We start from the raw sequence: 11,072 nt of genomic DNA on the forward strand, positions 1-11,072 counted from the left end.
TTGGAAAAACAAATTTTTATCTTTAGCTAGCAGGGAAGTTTTGATCAAGGCTGTGGCTCAATCCATGCCAACTTATGTAATAAGTTGCTTTAATTGTCATATTCAATTTGCCGTAGGAATGGGATTTAGAGACACAAAGAATTTTAATGTAGCTATGTTAGCTAAACAAGGTTGGAGACTTCAAAAGAGTTCTCAAGGCTTGTTATTTTCCAAGAGTGGATTTAGTAAAGAAGGGTTCTTTTTGGAGAGTTGGAGATGAGAAGGATATATTTGTGCAAAAGGATAATTGGATTCCATATGATTCTCCAAGACTAGTAGATGTATGTGATGGCTCAGTGAATTCATGTTGGTTAGAGAATTAATTGATTTAGAAACAATGTCCCGGAATGATTGCAAAATTAAGAGATTGTTCCCTCCATGTGAATATGAGCGGATTAAATCTATTGGAATATATAAATATATTTATTACTGAACAACCACAAGCAAATACAAAGCTTAAGGACAACAATAACCGATCTTTAATTTTGATCAAGTCGAGTACAAAGCTGTAGATTGTAAAAGTTTAGGATGTGATAGATGAGGCTTGCTTATAATTGATTCAGCAGAATTTCAGGTCAAGTTTCAAGACAGGTAGTAAATGGAATTTGGTAGCTTGAATGTTCTCTTTGCATCTGGGAGGCCCTTTAAACTGCTCCACTGATCTCCAATGATGCCCCATATGCGGTACCCTTGATCCACTAATCTTTTTCTCACCTGGGACTTGTATTCTTGCACTTGCATGTATTCATCGTCAAGACCCCTTCAGTCAGAGTTTAACAAATCTCTCAGATAGATCGCCAGGAAATTAAGAAATCAAAGTCAATCAAAACATAAATGCCAAAGGAGAAGCGCGACTAGGTTCACAAGTACTTTTAACTATGTCCTCTCTGAAATGGCAGTTGAACTATCACTATAGTTACAACTGCAGTTTCCAGAGGCTTTTTGAGGTAAAATTTGATCTTGAGCACAGCAAAATGATGGAGTTGGGTGAGTTGCTTACCTTAAGATGAGACCAGCCCATCCGTGGTAGCCAACCTTGATGAGGTTATCAACGGTAGGAGATCTAAGGGTTTCACTTCTTGAAGAGATTAGAAATATTTTAACCCCATTATCTTTGATCTGGTGGAAGAGCTTGAGTGTGTGGTCTAGAGCTGGTGCCTTGGTCTCTTTCATCCATGCCTCCAAAGAAGTTGAATTCAGCTTCTCTCCCCTGGTTTCATTGCAATCAGCAATCGGATTTTGTTCAGCAAATTAACTTGACAATATTTTATGCTACTGTGGTGCCATAACTCTGGCAATGCCAGGTAAAATAATTCCTAACCTACTATGTAGATCGATCCATTAGGAGTTTCAATGTTAATGAACAGTACCAAATCCATTGTCTGAAGAAAAAGGAGAAACCAAATGAACCATGTAATATGCTTTCTTTAAACACAGTGGACCATCTCAAATACTAGACAATATCCCAAAACAGCATTAAGTATGATCGATCTTACCCGAAACCATGTTTCTTGAAGTAGGGAATGGTAGAAATGAGCGTGTCATCAACATCAAAAATCCACGCATCTTTACCGTCACCGTCCAAAGAGCAACAGCTGCTCAAGTATAGTGTCACTTCCTCGATTGCCTTCTCAGAGTCAGCCTTGTACTGAGATGAAGTCATGTACTTCTTGATGTAATATACACATTCTTGGGGCACTACTTCGAACTCCCTTATGTTGTGTAGCTCAACATTGATCCTCCAACTTTCACAGTAGTTTTTCAAGCTATCTCCTCTAGCATTTTTCCATTTTTGGTTCAAAATGTTCCAGTCTGCATCTGCTAGGCCAATCAAGAGGTTTGCCAATGCCAAAATGAGCAGGGGTTTTCTTGCCATTCGCAGAGAGAGGGGGAGAGGGGGGTGCTGACTGAAGGCTGATGGATTAGGAACGTTAATGGGGCACATAAAGGGGGCACATGGGGGAGGTGGGGTCTGCAATCATGCTCTGGCTTCGGAAGATCACATGGAATGATGATTTATTAAAATGGAAGATAGTATATAAATTGATGGTTATTGAATGTATGGACAAACCAAAGGCTAAGTAAAATGATGCTGCCCAACTCATATTGTTCCCCGCCATGCCATTTGGTTCAACCTGGCATGATGTACCGTTAGAAGGCGCAGCCGCACAGCTTCTTTCAGCCTTGGATCCCTCTGCGTCCGATGCAATGCCAGCTATTTTTAAAAAAATTTCCCAATTATGCCGTGATTCTTGCCGTATAACATGGAGTAGAACTCATTTGCCTTGCTTTTAGCCTTTTTGTTTTAGGGTAGAATTAGAACTGTGCTTGGTGCTTCATGAGTTTGCTACTTTGTTGAAATTTAGAAAATACTAATTGGATGCCAAGATCAAAGATGATTAATTTGAAAGAAGACATATTGATATTCCTTGTTTGTAGTTGAGACAAAGACACAAATGCCTAGTTTTTAAGTTTTCAGCATCCCAATTGGTGACAAGCGGTAGTGGAATACTAGATTAGATGATTTATGTCTTGTTTTCGGTGTTGACAAAAAGAGAAAAAGCAGTGGATAGTACATGGTGGAGGGCCCCAAGGAAACTATCCAACGCATCGCTCAAGGACCTGTCTCTTTCTATCTTTATGACAGCTGAAGTGGGGGCGTAGAAGCAGAATCAACGGTTGGTGAATGGGCCAGTTTTCATTTTTCTTTCCTTTTTATCTTTTTCCTTTAAAAAATAAAGAGCTTGGATGCAAATACGATTAAATATGCTTATGCCTGGAATCATTCAAGGTATGGATTCCGGATTAACGATTACACATGTAGCCAACACCGTAGCTTAAGCTTAGAAAATTCTTAAATTTGCTCCAAAAAATGGAGTAACAATGCAGGAGGTTTCTAATCTGGACCATCATCTTGTAACTATTCCTCTTTCTTGGGGAAGAAGATGGGTTAATAAATTGTAAATTATCCCATGGAAATTACATTTCATGATATCATTGCTTTGGTTTAGTTGCTGATAGAAGGAAACAAATGGAGAAAAGAATCAGGGAAAGGAAAAAGTGCAACCATCCCAAACGTTCAAACCCAGATAACGCCTCCTGGCAACGAAGGTAAGGAGAAAGCCGTGAATGGACCAGGAATATTGCACAATGCCTGATAATTTCCTTGACAGAAAAGAGATACATGGTCTCTGTCCTCTGGTATGATAATAATTACAGCTGTTATCATCGAAAATCAAGTAGGGTGACAACTGACAACGGTAACGCAACAGAAAATCGAATATAAAGTGGCAAAACCTTCTTATTTATGCATCAAATTGCCCCCTAAAACGACTGAAAACAATCAGCATGACTTATTTGAAGAAAAGAGCCAAGAATTCATCGTATTGAATTCAGTATGATATGTTCATGGGTAAACCCATCATCAAAGTTCAGAGAATAGCTGCGCAAGTCATAACTGAACTGCATGCTGCTTCTTTGCAATCTCAAGGCTTGCCTCCACTGTGACTTGAGCTTCCAAACAAACTGCTTCAACACATACGATTTTAAGCGACAACACAAAGTTGGCCTACTCTGAACACTGATAAGTTTTACTGGCATATCCATCGTTTGCTGCTTTCTTTCCCCACTTCAAGAACTGGATTCTCTTCAAGCTTTGCATTTCAGAATTTTCAGTGCTGGCTCCTAACTAACTTCTCACTATGTATCCACTCAAAGGAGAAGAGCTTGCAGGCTAAAAGCAACAAGAACATAAGATATATAGTTTCAAAGAAGGCGTGAATTGAGCTTTTCATGCATCTAATCCCACCAGAAGACATCACTGTCTAAGATGTTAGATGGCACTTTGCCATTTGTCTGAAATCAGAATCATTATCACCCATAGTTCTTTCCACTTTGCTTTGCCATCATTCCTAGGTCATCCTTGTCTCAACTTGATTGTCTAGCCTTGGAAAAAGTTGCTAGTGTTTATCATTTGCGGTTTTGCTTCTGGTTCACTCACAGTGAACTTTCTGTGAAGCATCTACAAGAGATAGAGAGAGACTAAGATTAGGTTTGCTGTGACTAAAAGTTATGCCGTCCATGCCTAAGTCTGACTCTTCTAGTCCGCGAAAGGAGGAGGGGAAAAGAGAGAAAAAGAGTGACCTAATTATCAAAAGGTTCGGTGTCACTTTATTTGGAGGAAGGCCCACAAAGATGTGGAAATATTTTTGTGGGGTGACAAACAGATGCTTAGTAAAACAACTTGTAACAAAAACAGGCACCACCAATCACTGTGTGCAACTATTAAGTTTCATCACCCTTTTCATTGTACAAAAAGAAGAGATAAAGTTGATGCACCACCTACATAGTTCAGTTTGATATGAATGATGAAGATAACACCTAGAAGCATTTCAAGGAAAACGTTCCACTCAGACTTAATCCTTGTAGTCTTGTACATGCAAAACGATTGCATCTCAAAAGTAGGAACGTGTGAGGAATGAGAGAATTTACCATCTACAACATTATTCTTCCACAAATAATTAGGACTTGAACCAAAATATTTGCCATGATTTCAGCTACTGGCCTAGCTAGCTTCTTACTTACAGAAAACCAGATTTTCAACAGCAATCTAGTATTTTACATCTGTTATTTTATTTTTCTCCCTATATTTTATTGGCTGAAATTTCTTTCTGGCCAAGTGGACTTTGCTTACCAAATACGAATTTATTCCTTGCTTCAACATTAAAATGAACCCATTTTAGAGCCTTGCAATCTCTCCATTTCTTTCCACTTCCCTAGAAAAGAAGAGGGGAGGGGACAGTGATAAATACGTGATCATATCAATTCCTAATCAAGTTCCATCTTCTTACCATACCAAAATCAACCTTTCTGTTTCTGCTTGATTATAACAAAGTGGGACAATCACATTTAGGCATTGTGAATCTTTGAAATACTAAGATTCACTCAAATGTCCATTTAAAAATCCCCGCCTATGTTTTACATACAGTTAACGCCAAATGTGATGCGTAAAAACAAAAATTTAGAAAAAAAAATACCTCCCGCTACAAGTATATGCAAATGAAATGCCATTTTCAGCAATAGATGTATAAAAAGGGAACCTTATTGAAGACCAATCAAGCACCACATGCACCATGTATCATTTGAGAACCACGAACATGAAAGATGTAGAGACACCAAATTCTCTCAGCAAGTTCACCTGGGAAGACATCATGTATTTGATGTCCAATATCCAAAAAAAGATTAGAGTGCCTTTCAAAAAAGTGGGACAATCACATATATGCATTGTGAATCTTTGAAATACTAAGATTCAACTCAAATGTCCATTTAAAAATCCCCGCCTATGTTTTACATACAGTTAACGCCAAATGTGATGCGTAAAAACAAAAATTTAGATAAAAAAAAATACCTCCCACTACAAGTATATGCAAATGAAATGCCATTTTCAGCAATAGATGTATAAAAGGGAACCTTATTGAAGACCAATCAAGCACCACATGCACCATGTATCATTTGAGAACCACGAACATGAAAGATGTAGAGACACCAAATTCTCTCAGCAAGTTCACCTGGAAAGACATCATGTATTTGATGTCCAATATCCAAAAAAAGATTAGAGTGCCTTTCAAAAAAAAAAAAAACAAAGATTAGAGTGATCTATTTCAGTTGGCATAAAGCAGAGAATATCCAATAAAGAAGAAACAGATAGCTGGAAATGATAATGAGTAAGTTCCTGTTGTCCTTATGTTGATTACCCATACACTGGATGTAAGGTTTGTTTGCATCCAGGATTTCACTCTTCATGTAGCTAACGGACCTATGTCACTTGCCGATGTTATACTTGTGGCTTTCATCACATAAACATGATTCAAGTTTTGGTATGCCATTGGTACTATAATTTGTTCAAGAGATCTCCATAAGCACAGGCCACCTTATGCCAACAGCTAGGCAATGTGCATTCGAGTAGCAAACACTGGCCTTGCTTTAATCATAAATACAGTCAATAACTGCTTCTGTGAAAGCTACCTAACTATTAAACAAGAACCTTAATTACTTATTTCTTAATTTTCACCTGCAGGGAACAAGTAAAGCAATTATAAACAGCTTGGGATATCATAATTGTTGACAATGAGAGTTGACTGACAAAAATGACGAAATTGCATAAGTACCATGCATATGCAGAAAAGTAACCCTCTAAGTTTTAGGCTTGTACTTCAACAAATTAATTGCTCAAGGTCTGCTTTGAACAAGATCATAAGGCCACCCGCCTAATAGCTAGTTAAACCTTGTGGCATTTGGTATATAGTTTCAGCAAGGCACATAAAATTTACATTGCACATCGTGATGCTGTATAAAAGCATCCATGAAAAGAATATGAAGATTGAGAACTGAATATACTCACAGTCTTTATGCTCATTCCAATCTTGAATACAACTGCAGCATCTACAAGACAAAATGTAGGAATTGAAGATGAAAATGCTGTCATGGAAGGATCGAAACAATGAGTCATATTATAATGAAGAATTAAAATTTGATTTACAGATGCCAAACCTCATGGCGGAAGGATTTCCTTTGAATTGAGTCTCTATTTCACTCAGGTAAAGTCTAAATAAGGGTGACCTGCAATACCATTTACAGTCATCTTGAATCATGGAGCAGGCAAACTGCAAGCACTCTTAGATATGTCCACAGGTCAGTATTAAAATTAAAATCAAATGGAAATTGAACCATTCCATGGTAATATAGAGACATTCAATCATCATCAATTTATTTAAACATGAGTTCCTAATTCCTATTATCTAATTTCTGCCTCGGTAGGTATATACAATAGGCCTTATATTAAAATTCATATTAAACTTGTGTTATCTACAAAATTTTAAACAAGCATAAAAGATGAAGTTTTATTGTTCACAATCTAACATGTCTGTGATTTCCTAATTTATCTATTCCAACAAAGTGAGCTGACTCAAATTATCCAAAGCCACACACAGAGATCAATAATACCAGGATGGAAGTGAAATTGCTGCAAGGGCAGCGGATGATTTCCACAACAGATGAACTTGACCACCCAAGAGTCCCATCAGAAAATCGAGAATGCCAGCTTCCTAATTTAGACAACCAAAATAAACTATAAATAGTGAGGCAAACTAGAAGATTAAAAGCAAGAACAAACTTGGTTTGGAGCTAGAGTCTGGTATAACAACATTCACATGCTTCAAAAATAGACAAAATACAAAATAACTCACAGAACAAATTTGCACTACAATCAAAGATGTAAAGCACACTACTTGGATTCAGGGGCAAAATACAGTCATTTGACTCATTCTCCATATTTTTTGTCAATTGCAAAAGTTGCATAGCGTACTCAAAAAGAGTCACTGAAGATGTCCAATGTGACAGAAATAGAACTATAATGATTTGGTCTTCACAAAGCAATAATTTTTATGCAGTAGATAAGGAAAAAAGATAAAAGCTAACGACAAGATTAAGGCCAATAGGTTCCTCTCTGCTTTTCAGCACCAATCAAGCCAATAATTTCCAAATGTTTTTTGTGCATCTGTCCAGTGATGATAGGTTCTTGGTTAAAGAAGTGGTAAAAATGGCAGGCTTACCATAAGTGTGACAGCATAGTCAAGTGACTTTGAATAAGAAAACAGGGAGTCAGAAATGCAGTTAAACTATATCAAGCAGCTTAGGATCTATATTTTACACAATAATTTAAAAGTCAGGACCATTCCAATGAAAATCAAGGGTTTTAAGAACTCTGAGCATATGCAAAATCTATTGAGATTCTCAGATCAGATGGCTGCAGGCACAAGAACCAATGACTTCCGCAGCATCTGGGGCTCAATCATTGAACCATGGGCTGTAAAATCATCAACCTCCTTAGAATACAATAATAAAAGAGTAAAAACCACCTTTACTCTTATTAACAAAAAACCCTAGAATAACAAAGAAAGTTGAAATAATGAACTTAACAAGAACAGTAATTAATGCTTAGATAGGATCAAACACAATTAAGCTCCTCCAATACATGCCTACATAAATAAATACATACTTACATACAAACATGCACGCATGCATAGACACATACATGCACACAGACATTTACATGTATACATACATATGCACAAACATAAACACAAGTACACTAAAGATGGTTGTACTCCAACAAAACAAGCATATGGAACATTCTTTGATCTCTACAATTCACACTTAAAAGATACCTTTGATTTCATTATATCCTCTTTTTGATGAAAACTTTGAGATTTTCCAAAGTCTGAGTTAGCAAGCATGTGACATTGCTTTGAGATGGTAACAGAATCATAAGATACTGAAGTTAAGTGTTCAATTATGTAATTCCATCTGCTTGCAATGCATCCAAGTAATAAAAGCTCCTGTTCCAAGAGACAAGAAGGGGGAAAAAGATGAATTAGAGCTTAAAATGAAAATAAATACCCTCTGGAAAAAGACTCACATAAGATAAATCCCGACGTTAATAACTTGAATAGACCCCGCATCTATATATGACCAAAACCAATCTAGGCTAAGCAAAGATATTAGTGTTCACACTAATATCTAGGTGCAATTAATTGATCACAATCAGTTGGTATTAATGATGAAAACTGAAACTATGCTCTTGTAAACAAGAAACAAAAGGAAATTCTGCTGCGGTCAAGTTGCAGGTAAAAGACAGTTTAATGTTTGCTGTGGCTAAAACTGTCCTGAACTGATTGCGAGTAAAAACCACTGTCCTTTTCCCAAGAGTTAAAACAAGCTTTCCAGTCCCTTTACTTTCAAAGAACTGCAGCGATAAGAAATCTATCATAAGCATCATGTAACAACAGACAGTAAAAAAGAGAAACATATATGCTTTTCTTTTACTCATGATCATAAATAAAAATATCTTGGAATGTAAATCACTCATTCAAAGTCCAAATAAACAAATGGCAAACAATTGCTGAGGATAGCATATTTACTGGGAACATAAAATTGGTGTCTTTCCGCCAAAATTTCATACTTCCCCGGCCTCCCAAACTATCATAGCTGCTACTTGCAACATGTAGATGGACATAATGACGTGACAGCCAAAAACATAGCACAAGCATAAGAGCAAGAACTAGACAAGCATAGACATGAACAAGCAAGTGACACTCATAGCTCGGATACACATCAATCATGGTAAAGCACGCTTTAATAAAAGGTTCACACAACCTTACACCACTATCAATTATATCAAGTAGAACAAACTTACAATTGCCTCATGTATATCACAGTTGCTATCTTTTTCAGAAAAGTTCAGCTGTCCAAACACTTTCCCCCATTGTACCTCAGTGCCTGAAAATATTAAACTGGCACCAGAAACCAATCTAATAGTTCTCTTATCAAGAAAATATGACAAAGCCCTTGACTTCCACTGGTTCCATGTGAACACAGCAACTGATGCATCTGCACTCCTAAGCACAAAGATAAATATTTTGGCTCAAACCTTCAAGAAAAGAGCTGCAGACTAGAAGTAATTGATCTATCGAACGTAACTCACAGATTGTAATTAACGCACCAGAAAATTGTGAGTTGACATACTAACAAGGGATATCCATGATTTCAAAGAGAATGAAATGTAGTCTTCTAGAAAGAGTCAGATGGTGATGTTAAGAAAACAAACAGATTTCACTACCTTTCTAGAACTAAGCATTCACTAATGTATTAAATTTCTAAGCTAACATGTTTTCAACATGGAATTACTAGCAAGAAAAATCAGTACATACTGCAGTAAAGCTGGAAGACTTTCATGCTTCATTTTTTCTCTAAATAAGCTACAGTCAGATTCAGTCCAGCTGCTCTGTCTTACAGCTTTTGAAAGAATATCCAATCCTTCCTCAATAGTTGATATGCATGACACTGAAGATTGCCTCCTGAAGAGTTCCTGAACAGCAAGTTTAGTAAAATTATCACTGCCAGAGTCTTCAGTTTCCACGGTTGGAGTTACATCTAGAGATGAAGTAATCAAATCCCCCGTACAGAGTCTATTTTGCAGTGTCAACTTATTCAAATACGCATTGAGACAGTCATGTTCTGTCTCTGAAAGTGCACTAAGGTCCATCTCGATAGTTGCTGTCAAGACTGCTTTAAGATGTGAATCCCTCAATGGTAAATTACGAAGTAAGTGTTCCAACATATAACATCTTGCCCTTCTAAGAGTAGCGGATGATAAATGTGCAAGACCCTGCCACCATTAAAAAGATTGATACTAATAACAATTCAATCACAGAGAATTTCAATTAGCATATCACAAAACAAGATGTATAAAGACCAGCACCTGAGGGAAGGAAGGATGGGATGCCATTTCGAATAGCGCTGCATCAAGTTCCTCTAAAGACTCTCGGTAAACATCCAAGCTGCTCAAACGCCTAAAAACCTAAACAATATAATAAAAGAAATTTGAATTAATATAATTAGCATTTCCCCAATAAAGAAATGAAAAAGAATTTATTTTAATTTCTTATTAAAAGATCTTAAATTTGATAAATCGAATGGAATAAGCCAATCAATAGTTGTTAGAGAAGAGAGAGGGTACCGACGTTTTCAAAGAAGAGAGCCCATTGAAAGGCTCGCTTGATGTTGTCGGAGTCCCAGTGGGCAAGAAGACCAGATGATTGATACCCAGATGCTAAAATAAGTATATCTACAAACCCTTTTATCAGTTTCATCATTTCTTCCAACGATATGTCTGGGTAATTCCATCCCATTCTGTTTTTTCTTTTTCTTTGGTTTTCTTCCATGATTTCTGCTCTCAACTATGCCGATTCGGAAACGATACACCAAATTGGGAAGAGGTTTGAAGCCAAGCTCGGTTTGGGTCGCAACTGGTTAAGTGTTTATACACGGGCAATGGAGTCTTCATGGAAGAAAAAGAGAGAAAAATAGAACAGAAGAAAGAAGGTCGCGACTCCGGCACTCTGGAGAGAAGACCGGCAACGTTCTGAGTTGGCGTTTTTCAGTTTTCCCGCGCCAACTAATCAACTCTCACAAGG

At 37.1% G+C, this 11,072-nt stretch overlaps 2 protein-coding genes across 6 annotated transcripts; both read right to left on the bottom strand.

Annotated features, from left to right (window-relative positions):
• Positions 1–441: 441 nt before the first annotated feature.
• On the bottom strand, positions 442–1,968 carry LOC110413864 (HAD superfamily, subfamily IIIB acid phosphatase). Its single transcript, XM_021424862.2, has 3 exons — positions 1,536–1,968; positions 1,040–1,249; positions 442–799 (listed from the first exon to the last, which is right to left on the bottom strand). Exons 1-3 carry the CDS (start codon positions 1,913–1,915, stop codon positions 622–624), a joined length of 768 nt encoding a protein of 255 aa, XP_021280537.1. The 5' UTR covers positions 1,916–1,968; the 3' UTR covers positions 442–621.
• A 1,673-nt stretch (positions 1,969–3,641) lies between these two features.
• Positions 3,642–11,072, bottom strand: LOC110414452 (fanconi anemia group F protein (FANCF)). 5 transcript variants are annotated; one of them, XR_002445012.2, is made up of 11 exons: positions 10,620–11,072; positions 10,358–10,456; positions 9,807–10,264; positions 9,293–9,494; positions 8,265–8,435; positions 7,042–7,142; positions 6,589–6,657; positions 6,440–6,480; positions 5,509–5,659; positions 5,139–5,236; positions 3,642–4,060 (listed from the first exon to the last, which is right to left on the bottom strand). XR_002445012.2 is itself a non-coding variant. In XM_021425646.2 (10 exons), the coding sequence occupies exons 1-9, from the start codon at positions 10,818–10,820 to the stop codon at positions 5,547–5,549; spliced, it is 1,455 nt and encodes a 484-aa protein (XP_021281321.1). In that variant the 5' UTR covers positions 10,821–11,072; the 3' UTR covers positions 4,954–5,236; positions 5,509–5,546. The 5 variants fall into 5 exon arrangements, 4 of the variants coding, with proteins under 4 accessions (XP_021281321.1, XP_021281322.1, XP_021281320.1 ...); XM_021425646.2 differs by lacking the exon at positions 3,642–4,060 and having other exon boundaries at positions 4,954–5,236; XM_021425647.2 differs by lacking the exon at positions 3,642–4,060 and having other exon boundaries at positions 4,957–5,236; positions 5,509–5,606.

The sequence above is a fragment of the Theobroma umbraticum genome, unplaced genomic scaffold (genome assembly GCF_002168275.2).
Source record: "Theobroma umbraticum cultivar Fairchild unplaced genomic scaffold, ASM216827v3 scaffold_4.1, whole genome shotgun sequence".
NCBI lineage: Eukaryota > Viridiplantae > Streptophyta > Magnoliopsida > Malvales > Malvaceae > Theobroma > Theobroma umbraticum.

Bases quoted from the DNA above. Each gene is read 5' to 3' on its own strand.
- LOC110413864 (XM_021424862.2), bottom strand. From the start codon at position 1,915: ATGGCAAGAAAACCCCTGCTCATTTTGGCATTGGCAAACCTCTTGATT. The intron at 1,250-1,535 runs GTAAGATCGATC...CAATGAAACCAG, and splicing joins TTCAAGAAACATGGTTTCGG to GGGAGAGAAGCTGAATTCAA. The intron at 800-1,039 runs GTAAGCAACTCA...CTCTGACTGAAG, and splicing joins TGGGCTGGTCTCATCTTAAG to GGGTCTTGACGATGAATACA.
- LOC110414452 (XM_021425645.1), bottom strand. From the start codon at position 10,820: ATGGAAGAAAACCAAAGAAAAAGAAAAAACAGAATGGGATGGAATTAC. The intron at 8,436-9,292 runs GTAAGTTTGTTC...CTCTTGGAACAG, and splicing joins GTGATATACATGAGGCAATT to GAGCTTTTATTACTTGGATG. The intron at 6,481-6,588 runs GTTTGGCATCTG...TTTGTCTTGTAG, and splicing joins GGAAATCCTTCCGCCATGAG to ATGCTGCAGTTGTATTCAAG.